Genomic DNA, 23249 nt, shown 5'->3' with positions numbered 1-23249 from the left:
GGAAAGACCTGTTGCATATCTGTCAAAAGGAATGGACAATGTTGCAAAAGGATGGCCAGGTTGTCTAAGAAGCATTGCTGCTGCATGCTTACTAATTCCAGAAGCAGTCAAATTAACTTTTGGACAACTCTTAAATGTAACAACCCCCCACACCATTCAAGGACTGCTAGAAACCCATGGACCAAAATGGATGACTAATTCACGTCTTGTAAAATATCAAGCTCTGCTATGTGAAACTCCTGAAATCCAAATACAGGACAGCAAAAACTTGAACCCGGCCACTCTTATGCCGGCACCTGAACCCGTCGCACATGACTGTGAGGAGGTCATGACTACAATACATTCCAGCAGACCAGACTTGAGAGATCAACCATGGCAGGGAGCATGGACATTATTTACTGATGGAAGTAGCCAAGTTATTGATGGAATTCGAGTTGCTGGATATGCTGTAGTTTCTGAAGACGACATTATTGAAGCTGAGCCCCTACCACCTGGGACATCAGCCCAAAAAGCTGAACTAATCGCTCTCACTCGAGCTTTACAATTGGCAGAAGGACAGACTGTGAATATTTATACAGATTCCAAATATGCTTTCCTCACAATCCAGGTACATGGAGCCCTATATAAGGAGCGAGGGTTCCTAACAGCCGAAGGAAAGCAATTGGCCAATGCATCTGAAATACATCAATTACTAGATGCTGTGTGGGCACCACAAAAGGTAGCTGTCATGCATTGTAAAGCCCATACCGGAAAGTCAGATCCCGTTGCAAAAGGAAACCAATGGGCAGATAAAACAGCAAAAGAAGCAGCCCGTGCACATTTATTATCAATCCCAACTACAACATATCCACTTCTACAATTCCCAACAGAAACTCCTACCTATTCGACAGAGGAGAATGACTGGGCACAGGCTGAACAGATCCACCATCACAATGGCTGGTGGATTCTGCAAGATAACAGAATATGGATTCCAGAAACATTAGCTTGGACTATTGTCAAGGAAGCACATAACAAAACCCATCTCGGACGAGATGCACTGGTAAAGTTGCTGGGAAAGACATATTACATCAATAAAATAATCCAACTAACAAAACACGCAATCAGCCAATGTGTCACATGTGCCAAAAATAATCCTAGAAGTGGACCTGGTCCATCACCTGGACATATTTTAAGAGGAACTACACCTTTCCAAGTTTGCCAAATTGACTTTACTCACATGACTCCGTCCAAAGGCTACAAAGCAATGCTGGTGGCTGTCTGCACCTATACCGGATGGATCGAAGCCACACCAACACGAACTGAAACCTCCAAAGAAGTTGCGTCCTTGCTCCTTCACCAAATCTTACCACGCTACGGATTACCAAGACAAATCAATTCAGACAATGGACCAGCATTTACCAGCGATGTTATCCAAAGACTAAGTAAAATCCTCGGTATCACATGGCATCTGCACTGCGCATGGCGACCGCAGAGCAGTGGATCTGTTGAACGGGCTAACAGAACGCTGAAGAATCAGATAGCTAAACTATGTCAAGAAACAAAGACCAAATGGCCAGACATCCTACCCTTAGCCTTGCTACATCTCAGATGCAGTCCAAAACGATCAGGGCTAACACCGTATGAGATGATGTATGCAAGACCTCCACCTCTCCCTTCTTTTCCCGAATCATTGCAGATACAAGGGGAGTTGTCACTAAGTAATCAGCTCAAAGGACTATATAACACAGTCATTGCAATTCAGGACTATACATGTGACGTTGAACCGTTAGTTTTGTTAACCCCAATTCATCCATTCCAAGTTGGAAATTCTGTATGGATGAAGGACTGGGATGAATCCAATTTCCTCAAACCACGTTGGAAGGGTCCATACACAGTACTACTCACCACTCCTACTGCTGTAAAGGTCTCTGGATGTCCTTCCTGGATTCACTGGACTCGCCTAAAACCTGCTGCCTCCAATTGGCAAGTCTCCAGGATTGGAGACCACAAATTAAGATTCACTCAAAACAGGCAACAAGATAGTCCAGATTAGATGATTATAGTACTTTGCTAAAGAGTACTAACATATACATTTTTTCTTCCTTTCAGAATTAATCTACTGAACTACTTACAATTCAAGTCCAACGTGTTCACCCTCAACTTTCGGCTATGACAACCAGACTACTACTAGTTATTCTACTGATTTCCTGTTCTACAGCTACATCTCTTGTTCTACCTCTAAGCAAAAACTGCACTGAATGTGTCAAGTTAATCCGTACCACTACTCTAGATGGATTCCAGATTGTCTCTACCATTATACACCAATCTCAGCCACCCGACTCATGTGCAGCTCAGCCTGCGTGCTCATTGAATACTACTCAAGGATACCAGTCTTTTCACCGGTGCCTACAAAATGACAAGGTCATTTGTCATACACCTACAACTCCCAAGTACTATAACATCACCCTGACCGTTGGATTACCAAAGAGCTATACCTCAACCATCGTTCCGGAAGGAAAAGGCATCCTGTACTACATCAACTCGACCAAAGTCCTTATTGGAGGAGAATCTACTGCCACCATTACCTTCGACGCCTGTGAAGCCATTGGAAAGCACCCGAGCGCCCTCCACTGCGGATCCAAAGCCTGGAAACAGGCCTATGCTCACAACCATAAGTACCTTTGTCCTTACAATCGGGTGGCCAATCCATCTCAATGGCTACCCTGTCAAGGAGACTTAATTTTATCAGGATGGGCTCTGGTATGTGACTATACAGGAGGAGGATATCATGGTTGCCATGGAATTGGCCGGTTAACTGCAGTAGCTGGTAATACCATGTCCATACAATGGCCCATACGGGGTGAAGGATATCCCTGGCAAGATACTTGGGGCTTTGGAATCGATGGAACAGGGAAAGACCCCATGACCTATATAACAATTACCCAGCGTCGAGACAAACCTCGACCAATCATTCATCAGACTACTGTTGTAGGCTATCAGTCCTTCTTTGATGAAATATCCCACGCATCAGAAGAATTGAAAAAACATGCATTCTCCAATCAAGCAAAGAATATGTTTGTCAATCTGGCTGAGAATATAGCTCTCTCTCTTGAAGTTAAAAATTGTTTTGTCTGCGGGGGAACGCACACTGGAGAACAATGGCCATGGGAAGCCAAAGAGGTCTTCCAAACCGATCTCAATCAATTGAACACGACTATAACTTACAAACGGAAACCACACCCATATGAATGGGCTCTCCAGACAGATGTCATTGGCAGACATTGCATATCTCGACAACATTCCCGAGTATATACTACCTCTGTTGGTAATTCCCCATGTACGGGGGTGCTTACTGCGAACCTAACCAAACAAACCTGGTGGCAAACTGAGAATTTGACAATGCCTACTACCATGTGGACTGAAACAGTCCTCAACAAAACGTGGACTGCTGCTGGAGCGCCAACTACTCTCTTCGCTGCACCAGACGGTTACTACTTCGTTTGTGGCCGCCGGGCATATGAATTACTACCGCTCAACTGGTATGGCACCTGTTTCCTAGCCACCATACGACCAAGTTTCTTTCTCTTACCAATCACAGCGGGTGAAACGTTGGGTGTACCTGTCTATAGCCCTATGAAGCCAAACAAACGTCGCAGAAGCCCTAAAGTTTCTATTGGTGATTGGAAAGATCAGGAGTGGCCCCCTGAGCGAATTGTACAATACTACGGCCCTGCCACATGGGCTGAAGATGGATCCTATGGATATAGAACTCCAATATACATGTTGAATCGCATCATTCGCTTACAAGCAGTACTAGAACTCCTGACCAACGACTCTGCTATGGCACTCATTATCTTGGCCAAACAAAACACCAGAATAATAACAGCTGTCTACCAAAATCGTTTAGCCTTGGACTACCTCCTAGCACAAGAAGGTGGTGTCTGTGGCAAATTTAACCTCTCAAATTGTTGTTTGCAGATCGATGATAAGAGCAAAGTTATCGAGGAAATTACTGATCGCATGATCCGATTAGCTCATGTCCCTGTGCAAACATGGACCGGTATCCTTGATTGGACTTCCTCACTACCAAATTGGCTTACTTCAATCCCCGGATTGAAGGACATCTTCATTCCTCTTTTGTTTTTTATTCTAACTTGCATTCTGTTCCCTCTTTGTTTACCTCTTATTTTCAGAAATCTACGATCTATGATTGAAACCATTGCTGATCGCAGGGCTGCAGCTCATATTATGATGATCAATAAGTATGTGTCGATTTCTACTTTCCCTGATTCTGAAGCATCTGACTCTGATGATATCTCTTTTGATTCTGATAATGATTATTTTGATACTAAACTCTAAAACCACCTAATTCACCGACAGGACCACTTTTGTTACTAGGGAAAGCCGGGCTACAAAGGGGGTTGACGCCAGTAGGGCCCATCCGTCTCAAACCCGTGAAGTAACCAACGACCTAGTAACATTTTAGGGTCCACCTTACAGTTATTAGTATTGATTCTTGCTTCTCTTTTCAGTTACTTAACAGCTGCAAATGATACTTCCACTCTCCATCGGCGTTGAAAGTATCAAAGGGGGGAATGAAGGAGTTCGATTCCATGAACCCCTGAAGACTGCATAGCTGTGATGCCTCTCGTCTCATCATGCTGCAGTGAAACGCACAGCCATCTTGATTTACTAACATTTGCAACGCAAATAACACGTAATGACGTACTTACGCACTAACGTTTAGTGAACGTGACTCCATTTTGGATTCATATTTTGTATTGTATTAATACGAACGCTGTCGCAAATATCTAACCCGTCAATTAAATGACGAAACAATAGTCTGATCATAAGCTACACCTACTAGAGACCACGCTAGCTATTGCTTGTTCAGCAGTTTGTAAAATGTTTGTTCAGCAAAACCAGAACGCATGTGTGAAAGATAAGAACTGTAAAGTGTATAAAGGTTTGCTCCGAAGGGGGCGTGGCATGCAGTTGTACTAAGCCGTTGTCTTAGCTGCATCTTGCTGGCAATAAAAGTCTATCTTTACGGATCAGTTGTCTGGACCTCCTTACTGACAAAAAAGAGACGGTTACATTATGATATCAATATTAGGTTTAAAGGAAAGTCTAGTCATAATTTCAGTTCTTCGAGGTCTCACCTCTATTGATGCTGTATCTTGAGGGACAGGAGACGGGGGTGGGGGGTCAATGTGCGCTGGGCCTTAAGGTGATCTAGTCAGCCAACAACTCCACGGCCTGCTCTGCTGCAGCTGTTGTAGCGGCTGCTTCCTCTGGCTTCGTTCCTGCTGCAGCAGCAAAAAAGGTCTCAATCCTCATCTGCTTGATTCTCAAACACCGGCGATGAGGAAGCTGCTTCTCTTAGTTAGCTTTTCTTTTGGAGTGTGGCATTTTTCTCCAGTAGAGGTAAGTTGATTCAGGAAAGCGGGGAGAGAACGTCTTGCCTGCCTGTTCACGCGGCGGTCATCTTGTTTTCCCCTCCAATTTTGTTAGGTAATCTGAGCGCCGAATTTATTTGTCCAATTAGCACTGTAAGATCATTCTTATGGAAAAGGTGAATGATAGAATCATCTTCCTCCTCAGAAAAAAAAGTGTACTTCCTCCAGGAAATCACAGCTACTTCCCCCTAAAGCCTCTTCCATATCCTCATTTGAAGGATCTTTAGTAGGGACATTGTTAGCATCAGGCACACAGGGGCCCACGCCTGGAGTCCAAAAATCATGTGCGGAAAAGAGGTTGCTGTAGCTGTGTCATTAGTCCCACACCAAGAAAGGAGACTGCAATGCAGTTATATCGACCAGCCTGCGCAGCCCATAGAGGCTGTAGTTGTGTATGCTGGGCCCATGTAGCCCAAGGAAGGAGCTGCTCTATCAGTGGAGTGAAGGAAGGCTGCTCCTGCCTGCACGTAAAGGAGAAACACAGTGCATGATTGCATGCGTGTGTGTAAGAGACACAGAATAATGAATGTGTATGCAGCTATATCATCATAAATGTGTGCGAGAGATAGAGCGTAGCTGTGCATATGTGTATGTCTGTGAGAAAGAGCATGTGCGTATGTGATGACAAAGCATGTGTGAGAGAGAAGCAAGTTTGTGTGCCCCCTTCCCCTTCTAATCCATGACAATCTTTGGGTGTCTGGAAATGAAAAGTTCCCAGGTATGGAGAGCAGGAGATTTTTTAATATTTGTTTTCATTGAGTATTCTTTATGTCTGATATTTTGAAATATTATTGGTATCTGGGAAATTTGTAAAAATATTTTATGAGTTTAATTATTGGATATTCTTTTCACCACCTGTTATGAAATGTTAATTCTTTCTATGCATATGGTTTTATTATTATGATTATTTATATTTCTTGGTTTTATTTGTTTTATGTAGAATAATGTTTATTTTTCCACTGCACACAGAGTCTGATTTGTTACAGTTTCAAGTTGAAATTATCTGCATGTTTCTATTTATCTTTTATGGTCTCTTTAGTCTGTGTGACCAAGAAAGTATTCTGCATGATTAATTTCTGTGTAGAGATCTACAGTAATTAGGCTTGTTCTATTTTCCTGATAGAAGTGCTGATGTTGTAGGGTCTAGTGTAATATTTTCAGTGTTGCCTTTTTCATAAGTAGGGTTGTTACTATTTGAGTGCTGGCAATCAGTGCTATTTTGATATGGATGGTTTATTATGCTGTAATTGTAATTCACTTTTTTTCCAGAGGATTCATTGCCAATTTGCTTTCAGCATCAAATTAAAGGCCACACAGTTTTTAAATCTCTGCCACAAGCATCAGTGATGGGACTGGTCCTGTTCAATATCTTTGTGAGTGACATTGTGGAAGGGATAGAAGGCAAAGTTTGTCTATTTGTGGATGATACTAAGATCTGCAACAGAGTGGACATGCCGGAAGGAGTAGAGAGAATGAGACATGATTTAAAGAATTATGAACAGTGGTCGAAGAGATGGCAGCTGGGATTCAATGCCAAGAAGTGCAGTCAGGCATCTGGGGGGTGGTAATTCAAAAGAGCTGTATGTGATGGGGGTGAAGAGCTGTTGCACACGGAGCAAGAGAGGGACCTTAGGGTGATAGTGTCTAGCAATCTGAAGATGGTGAAGCAGTGTGACAAGGTGATAGCTAAAGCCAGAAGAAATCTGGGCTGCATAGAGAGGAATAACCAGTACGAGAAAGGAGGTGATAATCCCCTTGTACAGGTCATTGGTGAGGCCTCACCTGAAGTATTGTGTTCAAATCTGGAGACCATATCTCAAAAGGGGCAGAGACAGGATGGAGGCGGTCCAGAGAAAGGCAACCAAAATGGTGATGGTGGAGAGGAGAGATTGAAGATCTTAAATATATATACCTGGAAGAGAGGAGATGCAGGGGGGGGGGGTATATTTTACAGATCTTCAGATACCTGAAAGGTTTAGTGATGCATAAACCAACTTTTTCCGTTGGAAAGTAATCAATAGAAGTAATAGAACTAGGAGTCATGTAATGAAACTCCATGGAGGACGACTCAGAACAAACGTCAAGAAATATTTCTTCACGGTGAGGGTGGTAGATGCCTGGAATGCCCTTCTGGAGGAGGTGGGAAGACTAAATCAGTGAAAGATTTCAAAGGGGCAATGGGATAAACACTGTGGATCCCTAAAGGTTAGAAGATGGAAATGAAGAAAAGTGCATGGGAGTAAGAACATAAGAAATTGCCATGCTGGGACAGACCAAGGGTCCATCAAGCCCAGCATCCTGTTTCCAACAGAGGCCAAAAACCAGGCCACAAGAACCTGGCAATTACCCAAACACTAAGAAGAACCCATGTTACTGATGCAATTAATAGCAGTGGCTATTCCCTAAGTATAATTGATTAATAGCCATTAATGGACTTCTCCTCCAAGAACTTATCCAAACCTTTTTTGAACCCAGCTACACTAACTGTACTAACTACCTTCTCTGGCAACAAATTCCAGAGCTTTATTGTGCGTTGAGTGAAAAAGAATTTTCTCCGATTAGTCTTGCTGGTGTGGCGGTTACTACTCTTAACCAATAAGCCTGATATTTCTGATGGAATTCCAAAATTGTGCTCTGCTTCAACAGCAAGAGGGAATGGGAAATTGGGCTCGCAGCAACCAGCAAAAGCCCTGACATTGAAGGTTTTGGGAAACTAAATACAGGGGTGAACCGTATGGCACAGCAGATGCTAATATAAGCTTGCTGGGCAGACTGGATGGACCGGTGGTCATTTTCTGCAGTCACTATCTATGTTTCTACGACCCAAGACACATCCACATAGTTTGAGCAGTTGCAGAATTAACCTCTCAACATCCAGGCTATGAGTGACAGTGTTTCCCAACCTTTTCAAGCCCAAGGTACACCTGCACTAACAATGTGTGGCATACCAACTTCCCTGGAGAAAGCAGTGTGGACACGGAGAGGACTAATTTGGCCAAAAGAAAACCTAGTGAGGCATTGAGACACCCCAATAAAAAAAAAAGGGAGAGGGTGTGGAGAGTTATATGAACCCTTCACAATGCACCAGTTCCATCTACATACAAAGAGCAGCAGAAGAGAGAAGGCAGTATGGTGTGGGCAGCCAACTGTTAGTTACCTTAACTGCCACATGTGGTTTATAAAGAGACTCTCAACACTCACAGGAAATCACATTCAATGGTTAGTGCACTCTCCCTGTCTCATTCAACCTGGGGATAGGAAAGAGGCTGAAAGTGTCATAGTTCTGCCAGCTACATAGCCCTCCCTGCCAGCAGAGATCATAAGCATGCCCCACTTACAGCCACTCTTGCTGTGAGTGGGGCAAGTTTATGATCTTGCTGATCCCATGAGGTGGTGACTCCAGCCCTACTTAATCCGATATGATGGTACCTAACCAAATACCGGTATATAAATTTTAATAAATAAATAAATAAATCCAGACTGTCCATTCTCTCCTTGCTTCTTCGAGTCACCTCAGCTCCCTGACCTGCCCATACTAGTCTTATGGCTTACCTTGGTCTCCTGCCTTGCCTTATGGCCCTACCTTGGCCTTGCTCAGAAGCCTATTTGGGCAACTTTGCAGCCTTTGGGCCCTCTAAATTTGCCTAGGCCAGCCATGTGCCGTTTGGGCTTCTTGTTTATTGTTGCTTGTTCTAGTCTTGTCCTTGTCCAGTCTTATCCAGTCCTGTCATGTCCAGTCCATGTTTCCAGCCCTGGCCTGGTAGTTGATTCCAGCTGTTGTCTGCCTCTGGCCATGTTCCAGCTCTGAGCCTGTGCCGTGTTCCAGCAATTAGCCCTGCTTCTGGAACCAGTTTTTCCAGTACCTGCTAAATCCTGCCAGCCACCAGAACCCAAAAGGCTCAACCTGCGGGGGAAGTGGCTGGTACAGGGAGAAGATCCAGTCCGGCCTTGCCCCAGAGTCTGGCCCTGGACCTGTAGGTGTAAGTCCCTGATCCCAGCCTGCCTGACCGTGAGAGGAAGATTTCAGAAGTGGGATGCCCAGGAACGGGAAGATAAGGAAGTGATGTATGCTGCACAAAGCAGGGCTCAGCAATTCATGCCCTGCATGCTATTACCACATGCTTATGGTGTAGCTAGGAATAGGAAGAATGCATGATTATGCATGCTCTCTAAAAGGAGCTCCATTATATGTAAGAGTCACTGTCGTCATCTCTTATTGCTGCAAGGTGCTGAGAGCAAAGCCCAGGTGTTGGTTTGGACTTGAGCAGCAGGTAGGGGTGACTTTACATGGCATACCTGATCAGGTCTAAAGGCACATCAGTGTGCCATGGCGCACTGGTTGGGAAACACTATATAACATAGATAATTAAAATAGTGTATTTATGCTAAAATAAAAGCCCTGGTGAATAACTCAGTTTGTAGAAAGATTCCTTAAGAAACAGTCAACATATTCTTACCTACTCAAGCCCCTATCCAACATTACACCTAAGTTTTTTGTCCAATCCACCAGTGGAACAACCTTTACAAACTCAATTCTAATACCTACAAATACTGACCTTTACTAATTCACAAAAATTAATCCAAGGCCTATTATCCTTTAAGCATACAACTCTTTACACTTGCAAACTTACCTTAATCTTTACTAGCTCGTAAAATTAATCCAAAGTTTGTTTTCTCTAGACACAAACATTCTTCACACATGTAAATACTAACCTCTAGTAGCTCCCAAATTTAATCCAAGACTAATTTACAATTCTTAACTCTTGGAAACAAATACGAGTTAAAAGGTAGCACAGAATATACACAGCCAGTATTAGTTTAACACTGAGAATTCTTTTTTAAGATTTAAGTATCCTACCACCAGCAAAATATGGTTCTGCAGTCAGTATTCCTTCTGAACTCAAAACCTACTGGCCAGAATTAGAGTTTATATGTTAAAATTCTGCTAGGGGTGTAAGTGCTCCATATGCATGAAGACTGACACTGCAATGGCTGAACTAGCTAGAAAAAGGGAAGAGTGTAAAAAAAATAGGGGAGCTGCAAATGAATACTCAGACCTCTTAAACCCAATAAACAGCTAATCCCAATTGTGCAGGAAGAATCTTTCAGGCAATAAAAAAAATGAGCAATGTCATCTGCTCAGAATTTTTTTATGATATAATCAAAACCATAGAACAACTCTTAAGAATGACTATTATTGTCAAACTACAATAGAAAAGACCGGGCATTCATAATCAGTAGCATATTTAATGTTATTCTATACCTACTAGTAACATTCTAATATGAATTTCAGATAAAACCAAACTCACAACTTACCAATTAATATACTGCTGACATACACTGGCTGAATAAAATGGCTAAGTAGTGCTCCTTGCACTCCTAGCACTTCCCATCTTGTCAGTTTGTCACTAGAAGACATGCTGCTTACAGTGCTAGTAACTTCACCAGGAGAATAAGCAGCTGGGTAATTCTTGCCTTCTACTGAAATATGGAGACTGAGCTCTTGGTTAGCTTCATGTGCTGCTGCAGAATATGGTGTGAGGCGTCTATAATAAAGAAACAGCCATGATTAAAATTCAATTGATTCATAGTTTGTCTTACAAAGGACAACACTTTTAAGAAACTTGTAACAACCTGTAAAATAAAGTTACTTACGAATAAGACCTGTTCTTTGAAGACAGCAGTTCACTGTTTTCACAGATGGGTTATGTCTTCCAACAGCACCAATATGGAAGACTTTTCAGAGCTTTCCAAAGACCTAAAGACCCCACAGCAGTACAAAATGCATCAGCTCAACTCAAGAAGAGGAGGGAGCATGTGTGTGACTGGTGAACTGCTGTCTTTAGAAGACACCCATTACAGGTAAGCAGGGTCAGTGCTTGAGCTGCTGCCCCCCCCCCCCCACCGGTCGCACCCCCCTACCTGTTTCAGCGCCAACTGTGTGCTTCTCAGGGCGCCGAGCTGAAGGGGCCACGGAAGAACAGCCACATGGTGCCGCAAGCGAGGTCTATCCTGCTCGCGGCAAAGAGAAATAGAAACAGTCGGCACCAAAACAAGTAGAGGGGGGGACATGACACTGTGTGCTTCTCAGGGCCGCGAGTCTCTATTTCTGTTTGCCTGACTTCCATCTTAACCAGTCCATCGTCCTGCCAACATTATTTCCCAGGCCCCATTCGCATAAAGGTGAACAACCCTGCACGGTTTGGACTGCAAGTGAGCCTTAGCCTTCTATCTGGAGCAGACAGAAACCCATAGACAGTCTACCCAACTTTGTATTTCTTTTGGTAAGAATAGGATGGTCATTTGTCATTGTCTTTGGATCATTAAAACCTTTCAAGTATCTGAAAGTCTGTATCATATCACCTCTGCTCCTCCTTTCCTCCAGGGTGTACATATTTAGATTCTTCAATCTCTCCTCATAAGTCATTCGATGAAGACCATCCACCTTTTTGGTCGCCCTTCTCTGGACCGCCTCCATCCTGTCTCTGTCCATTCAGAGATAGGGTCTCCAGAACTGAGCACAGTACTCCAGTTCTCTTCAGCAATGGGAACGACCAACCTATTCTTACCAAAAGAAATACAAGGTTGGGTAGACTGTCTATGGGTTTCTGTCTGCTCCAGATAGAAGGCTAAGGGTCACTTGCAGTCCAAACCGTGCAGGGTTGTTCACCTTTATGCGAATGGGGCCTGGGAAAAAATGCTGGCAGGACGATGGACTGGTTAAGATCGAAGTCAGGCACCACCTTAGGCAGGAATGTCGGGTGCATATGCAAGACTACCCTATCATGGAAAACTTAATGTAAGGTGGATAAGTCACTAAGGCCTGGAGCTCTATGACCCTTGGTGCTGAGTGACTACCACCAAAAATATGACCACCTAGGTCAGTACTTCAGGTCACAAGAGCGCAGCGGATGACAAGGAGCTTTTGTCAGCTGAGCTAACACCACATTGAGATCCCAAGACACAGCGGGAGGCCTCAAAGGAAGCAGGATCCACATGAAGCATAAAACCATAGGCTGTATAAAAATGGGTGTACCATCTACACTATGGTAGTATGCCCCAATTACACTCAGATGAATCCTAACTAAGCTGGACTTCAAGTCAGCCACTGATAGGTTTAGAAGGTAAACAAGCAGTTTTTGTGTGGGGCAGGAGAAAGGATCAAAGGCCTTCTGCTCATAGCACATAGAAAACCTCCTACACTTCAGTCCAAAGGACTTTCCAGAGGAAGGCTTCCTAGAAGCCACCAAAACCCGAGAAACATCCTCAGACATTGAGTGGTTGCAGAATTAACCTCTCAACTTTCAGGCTGTGAGCGACAAGGCCTGGAGTTTGGGATTTCATAACCTGCCTTGTTCCTGTGAGATGAGATCTGGGGAAGTCGCCAGACTGGCTGGTCTCCGGATGGATAACTACTGTAGGATTAGAAGCCAGACCTGCTCAGACAATAACAGGCTAAGGGAATCATAGTCCCTTTGTCCCCACGAAGCTTCAAGAGAGTAAAATAGAAACATAGAAATGACAGCAGAAGACGACCAAACGGCCCATCCACTCTGCCCAGCAAGCTTTCACATTTTTCTCATACTTATCTGTTACTCTTGGCCCTTATTAGTAACTTTTTGGTTCTAGTTACCCTCCAACCCCACCACTGATGTAGAGAGCAGTGCTGGAGCTGCATCTAAGTGAAGTATCTAGCTTAATTGGTTAGGGATAAGTAACCGCCGCAACAAGCAAGCTACACCCATGCTTATATGTTTACCCAGCCTGTGCAATTCAGTCCTTGTTGGTTGTTGCCTGAATATAAATCCTCTTTCTCTCTTTCCCCCCTGCTGTTGAAGCAGACAGCTATGCTGGATATGCATTGAAAGTGAAGAATCAGACTTATTTGGTTTGGGGTAGTAACCGCCGCAACAAGCAAGCTACTCCCCTGTTTTTTTGTGAATGCAAATCCTTTTTTCCACATTTCCTCTTGCCATTGAAGCATAGAGCAATGTTAGAGTCGCATTAACAGTATGTTTATTGAATAAGGGTATTAACCTCCAGGTAGTAGCTGTCATTCCCGCAAGCCACACCCATGCCTCTTCTCTTCATTCATATCCTCTAGACTAGTGGTCCCCAACCTTTTTAGCACCAGGGACCGGCTTCAAGCAAGACCATTTTTCCATGGCCTGGCAAGGCGGGGTGGGGCGGGGCTTTGGTCATAAAGGGGCGGGATTATTTTTTACAATTTCCCAAACACCAATAAAATATTTCAAAACAGCACATATATCAAATAACACACAATTAAAACTAATAAGGATTTTAAAAAGCTCCTGCTGTCCATACATGGGAGCTCTTGATTTCCAGTCACCCTGATATTGTCGAGGATTAGGAGGTTATCCTCTCTCTCATACATACTCACAGGTCCATTGTCTCTCACACATACACTGTCACATACATATACATTCATGCTCTTATACCCACTCTCAGGCTGTAAGATACTCTCTCCTCATCCACACACCCCCCCACACACACTCTTACTCCTCTGGATTTTCTCATACACACTCATGCTCTCACTCTCACTGGCTCCCTCACAACCTCAGAGCCTCCCTCATTCCTCTGCTGCCACTGTCACTGCTGCCGCGTGGCTATTGGGGAGGTGCTGATTGCTGTTACTGGCACTGAAGCCCATTCTGCTGCCTCGTACATTGTGAGATCCGCATAGAGAAAGTGTTACTTTTGCATATTCCCAAAGATTACATGTGCCAATCAGTAAAAAGTAATTTTTTTTTTTTTACATCTGCTGTCTGATCCTAGTTTTCGAATTGGTTGGTCACAGGCTTTTTTCCCCCACCTTCCCTTTCTTATTTTTTTGCCAATTCCTTTTATATTGCCTTTTTTTCTATTTCTTTTCTCTCCATCTGTCTTCTCCCTCAAACACAGAGTCAGGTTCTCATTCTCACATGCTTTCTCTCTCTCTCTCTCTCTCACACACACACAGGCTCTCACTCTCACATGCTCTCTCATACAATCATTCATACGCACTGTCTCTCACTGGTACATGCTGTCTGACTCACACACAGGCTCTCTCTCACTCCCACATGCTGTCTCTCTCACACACACAGAGGCTCTCACATGTTGTCTCTGCAAACACACACAGTCTATCCCATACACAGTCTCTCAACTCACTCACACACCATCTCTCAACTCATGTCATACACGCACTCACCTCTGAGCCTCTTCTTTACGGGTCGCCACAGGATTGGCTCTGCAGCGTCCCTGGTTTTCTCGGGCCGTGCTGCTCCTCTTCTGCATGCGGCTGAAGCTCCCCCTCCTTCCTGCCTGTGTGGCTCGGCAACATTTTCCTTCCGGGGCAGGGCGGAGGAGGAGCACCTGCAGTGGCTGATGCTCCTCCTTCCTGCCCGCGCGGCTACGGCAACATAGTTCACTGCTCGGCCGCGATGCGCTACTTGGCTTTTCGGGTCGTGGGTTTGGATGAGGCGGGTCTCCAACCTCGCCCCACCTCCCCGCAACGGCAGCCAATGAACACCGAAGCGGACCGGCAAAAACCCCCTACGGCCCACGGACGGGTGGTTGGGGACCCCTGCTCTAGACTTTATGGATCCACAGTATTTATTCCACGCCCCTTTGAAATCCTTCACAGTTTTGGTCTTCTCCACTTCCTCTGGAAGGGCGTTCCAGGCATCCACCACCCTCTCCGTGAAGAAATACTTCTTGACATTGGTTCTGAGTCTTCCTCCCTGGAGCTTCAAATCGTGACCCCTGGTTCTGCTGATTTTTTGCCAAACGGAAAAGGTTTGTCATTGTCTTTGGATCATTAAAACCTTTCAAGTATCTGAAAGTCTGTATCATAATCACCTAGGCTCCTCCTTTCCTCCAGGGTGTACATATTTAGATTCTTCAATCTCTCCTCATAAGTCATTCGATGAAGACCCTCCACCTTTTTGGTCGCCCTTCTCTGGACTGCCTCCGTCCTGTCTCTGTGCATTTGGAGATACGGTCTTCAGAACTGAGCACAGTACACTCCAGTTGAGGCCTCACCAAGGACCTGTAAAAGGGGATAATCACTTCCCTTTTCTTACTCGATATTCCTCTCTCTATGCAGCCCAGTATTCTTCTGGCTTTAGCTATCGCCTTGTCACATTGTTTCGCCGACTTCAGATCAGACACCATCACCCCAAGGTCTCTCTCCTGCTCTGTGCACATCAGCCCTTCACCCCCCATCGAATACAGTTCTTTTGTATTTCCACACCCCATATGCATGACTCTGCACTTCTTAGCATTGAATCTCAGCTGCCATATCTTCAACCACTCTTCCAGCTTCCTTAAATCCAGTCTCATTCTCTCCTCTCCTTCCGGCGTGTCCACTCTGTTGCACATCTTAGTGTCATCCCCAAAAAGACAAACATTACTTTCTATCCCGTCCGCTACTGATGAAATCAGGCAAGGGCATCTGAGGCTGGTTTGCCAATTGTCCTGAACAGGGAGCAGAACTGCAGAACCTTCCTGTTCCAAGGCGCTGCGAATAGATACACATCAGGGCTTCCCCAGAGGTGGAAGATCCGATTCGTGACCTCTTAGTCCAGAGACCATTCGTGGCGGTCTGAAGACACAATTCAGACTATCCGTTAATACATACTCCGATCATGGCCCTGAGCACCATCCAATGGGACAGGGTACATGGTCATATCTGGACCGCTCCCTGATACAGCAGGTACGATACCATACCTCTTTGCTTGTTGACAAACAACATTGCTACTTGGTTATCAGTTTTCATCAGGGCAACTTTGCTGGACAGAATCTGTGAAAGCTCACAGCGTGTATCCAATTGCCCAAAGCACGAGGAAACCAATTTGGCAACAGTGCTCCTGGGCATACCAGATACCCTGAGTGCTGAGCCCATCTACATGAGCTCCCCAACCCAGGGTCGACACATCTGTAGTTAGGAGAATTTGGATAGGAGGCCTTTGAAAGGAGATACCCTGTTCTAGATTTGGAATTACCTGCTACCATGATAAAGAGTCCCGAAGGGGCAGGGTGACTAGGATGCAGTCCTAAAAACTCTGCAAGGCCTGATGCCACTGTGATAAGGGTCGATTGAGCTTTCTGGATGTACAAGCATGCCGAGTGACCTAAACTGTTGCAGCCATATGGCCCAACAACCTCAACATGTGCCAAGCAGACATCTGCTGGCTCTGTTGAATCTCTGTCGCAATGGTCATCAGGAGGGAAGGGTTAGGTCGGCCTTCATAGTTGGTGATTCAATTATTAGGAATGTAGACAGCTGGGTGGCTGGTGGGAGTGAGGATTGCCTGGTAACATGCCTACCTGGTGCGAAGGTGGCGGACCTCACGTATCACCTAGATAGGATTTTAGACAGTGCTGGGGAGGAGCCGGTTGTCGTGGTACATATGGGCACCACCGACATAGGAAAATGTGTGGGGGTAGGTTCTGGAAGCCAGATTTAGGCTCTTAGGTAGAAAGCTTAAATCCAGAACCTCCAGGGTAGCATTCTCTGAAATGCTCCCTGTTCCACGCGCAGGTCTCCAGAGGCAGGCAGAGCTCTGGAGTCTCGGGGTAGATTTTATAAATTTACGCAAGCACGTACTTTTGTTCGCGCACCAGGCGCGAACAAAGTACGCTGGATTTTATAAGATACGCGCGTATCTTATAAAATCCGGAGTCGGCGCGCGCAAGGGGGTGCACATTTGTGCAACCTGCGCGAGCCGAGCCCGGCGCACGCTGCCTGTTCCCTCCAACTTTCCTTCGGCCTCCCCTCCCTTCCCCTACCTAACCCCCCCCCCCCCAGCCCTATCTAAACCCCCCCCTACCTACCGGTAAAATCGGACTTTCCTGTGTCAATGCGCTGACGCTTCGATCCGTCAATGCTTCATGTCGAGCCCAGCGTCGATGCTTCGATCTTGACGCCTGCGTCGATGAAGCATGCAGCCGCGATGCCACCGACACATCCCCCACGCTTGGAGCCGATTTTTGGCTAGCATACATCAGTCGATGGTCAAGTTCGACGGGGGAAGCCCTCTGCTTCAGGAGGGGCTTTTTCTTCAATGTTGGAGCTGGAACCGATCTGACAGATTTCTGAAGAGGCATAAGAGCCCGAAGTGCTGGATCTCAGCTCTCGATGCTCTCTCTGCCTCCGGTCGTGAGGGGACATCTGTCTGCAGGCTTTACAATTCTTTTGATCGTGGGTCCCCAGGCAGAAGTGGCAGGAGAGGTGGCTATCAGTAGCCGACATTAACTTGCCACAGGAACAGAATTTTAAGCCTGGACGAGGCATTTCTTTTGAGGATTTTAAAGTTTATTTATTTATTTAGAGTTTTTCTATACCGGCATTCGTGATTAAAAACCACATCATGCCGGTTTACATATAACAAGGGGGTGTGAACAAAAAACGGAACATAAACAAGTGCAAAGAGTTCATAAGGTTACATTACAACAAGGTTCATATAACTGGGGAGAGAATTAGAGTAAGATAACCGAGCAGTTAGGATTAACTATTTACATTATATTGTGAAGTCTCTTATAAGATGTTGCTGTCATTCAATTGGGATCTGGGAAGGCTTGCTTAAATAGCCAAGTCTTAAGCCTTTTTCTGAAAGTAGATAGGCATGGTTCTTGTCTCAGATCCGGAGGAATAGAATTCCATAGTGAAGGTCCGGCTGTGGAGAAGGCTCGGTCTCTGAAAGTTAAATGGTGAGTGGTTTTGGTTTGGGGAACGAGGAGTGATCCTCTGTAGGCTTCTCTGATGGGTCTGGTGGATGTGTGTCGTCTGAGTGGTATTTGTAGATCAAGCATAGCATGGTGATGGATAGCTTTATAGATGATAGTGATGGATTTATGGATAATTCTAAAGTGTATTGGCAGCCAGTGTAAGTTCTTGAGAGTGAGAGAGATGTGATCTCTTCTTCTGGTGTTAGTCAGAATTCTCGCAGCAGAGTTCTGGAGCATCTGAAGGGGTTTAATGGAAGCGGAAGGGAGACCTAGTAAGATAGAACTGCAGTAGTCTATCTTAGAAAAGATAACTGCTTGAAGGACCGTTCTGAAGTCTCGCACATGAAGGAGCGGTTTGATTCTTTTCAGAACCTGAAGTTTATAGAATCCGTCTTTTGTAGTTTGTTTGATGAAGGATTTTAAGTTAAGACGGTTGTCGATAATTATTCCTAAGTCCCTTGTTTGGGTGGTAAGTGGGTTGGTTGGAGGACACGGAGAGGGGTTACTATTTTCTGGTGAGATAAGAAGTTCCGTCTTAGTCGTATTTAATATCAGATTTAGACTCGTGAGGAGGAGATTGATTTCTTTAAGGCAGATTTCCCAAAATTCAAGAGTTTTGGTGATGGTTTCTTTAATGGGGATCAAGATCTGCACATTGTCTGCGTATAGGAAGTGGGTTAGTTTCAAGTGGGTTAGCAGTTGGCAAAGCGGAAGAAGGTAAATATTAAAGAGTGTAGGGGAGAGGGAGGAGCCCTGAGGAACTCCTAAAGATGAAGAATAGCGGGAAGATTCTTTATTATGGATTTTGACCTTATAGCCTCTATTGCTGAGGAATGTATTGAACCATGATAGTGCAGTTCCTGAAATTCCTATGTTTGCCAGTTGATTGAGGAGGATGGAGTGGTTAATGGGTTGTTTTACCTGTGGTGATTTCTTTTAACTTTTTAATTTTTTAAAGACTTTTTCCTCACAGAACATAACTTTCTCTGGAGAAAGAGCTTCGTGTGCCCTAACGGTCTCGCGGAAAATAACTGACTGAGGAGACTGAGGTAATCCTGTCGGGATAGAAAGACAGACTTAGAGAGCTCTGCCATCTAGTGGCACAGAAGACGTATCCAGACAGCAAGGCTAATTCAGCTGCTTATCTACGTGAAAAAAAGAAACGATGTGAAAAGAAAAACATTTTTGCCAAGAAAGAGAATAGTTTACCCACTAAGAGGTACAAGCTCCACCTCCATGAGAAGAAAGCTCCACGGAAAGGAAAGGACTGAAGAGAGACTCCGCATGAACGAAGGGATAGTGGCATGCTGGGCATGCTCAGTGTGCCAGCCAAAGTTTCTAGAAGCTTTGACAGAAGTTTTCCTTGCTGGGCTCCATCTGATGATGTCACCCATGTGTGAGGACTACTATCCTGTTTGTTCTAGTAGAAAACACAGAAATGCTAAACAAATACTTCTGTTTGATATTTGCTGAAAAAGGGTTTGAGAAGGATAGTCTATTGTTGGAAGGGGTATATATGACTTAACGGCCACGCCATCTACCAAAGTGTGTATGAGGAACTAGAGTTACAAAGTGCACAAAGCCATGGAAATCGACAGGATGCACACTCAAAACAGGTTCTCATACACAGTGCCTGTTGTCCTAATTTCCTAAAGAAATTCATCACGGCTACAATCAAAAACGGATTCTTCAAGCTGCATACTTTAAAAAGAATTAAACCGCTTCTACATCCACATGACTTCCGGACAGTGTTACAAGCTACAATATTGTCAAAACTGGACTACTGCAATGCCATACTACTAGGTCTCCCTAAAAACGCAATACAACCATTACAGATGCTGCAAAATGCTGCAGCACGCTTATTCACTAATACTCACCGCCATGAACACATTACACCAGCTCTCATGTTCCTTCACTGGCTTCCTGTAGCATCTAGAATATTATTCAAAGTACTCACCCTCATTCATAAGTCGATCCATAACCAAGATATGCAATGGTTCTCTGATCATTTTACTTTCCGCACATCAAAGAGACCAATAAGAAAAATGCACCAAGCTAAACTCGCTTCTTCTTTGCTTAAACACATAAAACACGTTGCTACAAGAGACCGCTCATTCACTATTGCCGGAACCAACATCTGGAACAAAATACCCACAGACCTGCGTCTAGAACCCTGCCATAAGAAATTTAAGCAGAACCTCAAAACCTGGCTGTTCGAACAAGCTTACACTCAATGATCATCTCTTCTTCTGAAATGCCGATTACTTGTTCCTGTTTCTCTGATCCATTGCCACTCACCTATTCTATATATATATATTTTTTTTTTGTTTTTTCTCGCTGCTAAATTTTACTTTATCGGTCTCTGATCTCCCGTTTATTATTAGACTTGCCATTAACTATGGAATTTGATTATCATTGGTTGAATTGTTTTTATTAATTTGTTGCTTAATTGATTCATATTATGTCCACTTTATTTCTTATTGACTGTAAAGCTTGTTGCTGATTTATTGTTTATTGTAAACCGAGGTGATGTTATTAACGTGCCGTGGTATATAAAAAATCTCTAAATAAATACGTAAATAAATAAATAATGTGCGCACAGCCACATTCCCTGGGTGCCCAATGCAGTATTTCAATGAAGGGAAAATTGAAACAGCGTAAAAAAGGGCGCCTGCTACGGCAGAATTGTGCATCTTTGCACTCAAGTTTATAGCATCGGATGCCCACAACTGCAACGGGCACTCAATACAAGCGCCCGTTTTGATCACGATTCTTTATTTTTCAGAAATGCTGATTTCTATGCTGAAGTTTATTATATCAGGTGCCCATTACTATGGGCATCTAAATTGTACAGTCATAAGAAAGGTATTCTTCCTTTTGATCAAGTCAATATACAAATTTTTCTCCATCGCAAGCAGTAAATTTAAGAGTCAGGATGATACTAAGGAGGAGGACACATCGCAGCACAAAGGACCATATCTTTTAATGTTTCTCATGAGCCCTTGACTGCAATTAACTTTACTCCATCTTTGGAGCTGGATTCCTAGCACTAAAAAATATGAGTTGAACGTCCAGCTTTAGGGTAGGCTATCCTGCATTGGAGGGTAATGGTTAATGTCTTTCATCTACATGAAATTTACATTTGTTTCGAACTAATGGGTACACGTTTGTTAGCGCATGCATTTTGGATACATTAGTCTCCTTACTGCAGCGAATGCTATTCTTAAGAGCCCAAAATGCACGCCCAACCATGAGTAAACCCTTGTGCTAGGCTGGGTGCACCATACCGCACTGGGCCCCAAGGGAGCTCCAAGAGGATTTGGCAGGTGGTAATGGTTCTGGAAAAGGGTGGATGTTGTCCTCTTTAACGTGATAATAGGGAAGAGGATGGAAATTACATGCTCAGTTTGGCTTTGGTGGTGAAGAATCTTGAATCTGGTAGGGAGGGGGTGGGGGGGGGGGGGATTCCAGGATCAGAGGCAGTACATATTTACCAGAGGAAGATCATTTCAGATGATTCTGAACTATTTCTTCAATTGGGTGACCAGAAAAACTGATCTGGGACTGCCGATTGGATGTGGTGTACTTTGAGTTCAGCAAAGCTTTTGATATGCATAGGGGGCTCATAAATAAACTGAGTTGTCTTAGTGTGGGCTACAAGGTGGTGAACTTAGTTGGAAACTGGCTGAAGGACAGAAATCTCAGAAAGGATATAGCTGCACTGAAGAAAGTACAGAGAAGGGCGGCCAAAATAAGGGGCATGGACCGACTGCCCTATGGAGGAAAGACTAAAGAAGTTAGGGCTGATCAGTTTGGAGAAGAGGGTGTCTGAGGGGGGATATGACAGAGGTCTACAAAATCATGAAAGGACTTGAACATGTTAATGTAAATCTGTTATTTACTCTCTTGGGGGGGGGGGGGGCACGCCATGAAGTTAGCAAGTAACTCATTTAAAACAAATCAAAGAAAATTCTTTCACTCAGTGCATAGTTAAGCTCTGGAATTCATTGCCAGAGGATATAGTTACAGCAGTTAGTGTAAGTGGGTTTAAAAAAGGTTTGGATACGTTCCTAGAGGAAAAATCCATAAACTGCAATTAAGGTAATTAATAAGCAATAGTAGCTTGTGATTTATCTAATGTTTGGGTACTTGCCAGGTACTTTGACTTGGATTGGCCACTGTTGGAAACAGGGCTTGATGGACCCTTGGTCTGACCCAGTATGGCATATCTTATGTTCTTATGACAGAGTGTTTTGGTAAATGGTATTCATTCAAAATACAGGAAGATGATAAACAAGTACCTCAAGGATCAATCAGTCTAGGGGCTAGTCTTGTTCAAATAGAGGAATTAGGAGGAAAAGTGCATCTTTTTACAGATGGGACAAAGATGTGTAGCATATGAACTGAGAAGTGATTTTAAATAAAACTTGAAAAGTGATTGATTGCTTAGCACCTAGGTTTCAATACAAAAAAAAAAAGCAGTTTTGCATTTTGGTGCAGAAATACTAGGGAGCAGTATACGATGAGAAGGTGAGATGCAGATTATCATGGATCTTGAGTCACCTCAGTGAGAGTGTATCTGATGATTTTGAGATAAGGGAACAGTAAAATGAGGTGCCGGCCAAAGCCAAAAGAATGTTAGGGAGTATCCTTAGCAATATGGACAGAATGGTTGGGTAGATAGGATGGGGTAGTTATCTGTTTTTGCTACCATCTACTATACTATTATGATGGCAGATAAGATATATTTGGTCTATCTAATATTTTTTGCAATGCAAGTTACCTCAGCTGATCTCTGAATTTCTTCTCACTTCTTTGCAACTAGGGATCCTCTGCACATATCTCATGCTTTATATTACTGTATTTGTCTCCCTCACTTCCCAAGAGGCTATTTCCATGCACCCAAAGAATTTTGAAAGTTTTTTTTTTGTTTTATTAGCCTAGTTTTCCTCAGGAAAACTGGCCTTGTGAAATTCTTCTAAACACAAAGGAAGAGTGGGATCTGGGGCTGATTATCCACCTGTGTGGCTACCTTGAGATACAAAGTAACAATAAAAGGCAAAAAGAAGTTTGGCTGCATAG

At 44.0% G+C, this 23249-nt stretch overlaps 1 protein-coding gene across 8 annotated transcripts in view; it reads right to left on the bottom strand.

Moving 5' to 3' along the window:
- The window catches only part of ADAD1 (adenosine deaminase domain containing 1), a 551435-nt gene that overhangs the window by 126430 nt on the left and 401756 nt on the right, over positions 1-23249 (bottom strand). For all 8 annotated transcript variants that reach the window (XM_029586923.1, XM_029586984.1, XM_029586949.1 and 5 more), the window contains one exon: positions 10755-10984. In XM_029586923.1, coding sequence (XP_029442783.1) covers positions 10755-10984 — 230 coding nt within the window. The remainder of the gene's footprint in view (positions 1-10754; positions 10985-23249) is intronic.

The sequence above is a fragment of the Rhinatrema bivittatum genome, chromosome 1, assembly GCF_901001135.1.
Source record: "Rhinatrema bivittatum chromosome 1, aRhiBiv1.1, whole genome shotgun sequence".
In the NCBI taxonomy this organism is placed as follows: domain Eukaryota; kingdom Metazoa; phylum Chordata; class Amphibia; order Gymnophiona; family Rhinatrematidae; genus Rhinatrema; species Rhinatrema bivittatum.
This window is presented reverse-complemented; position numbering and strand designations above follow the sequence as displayed.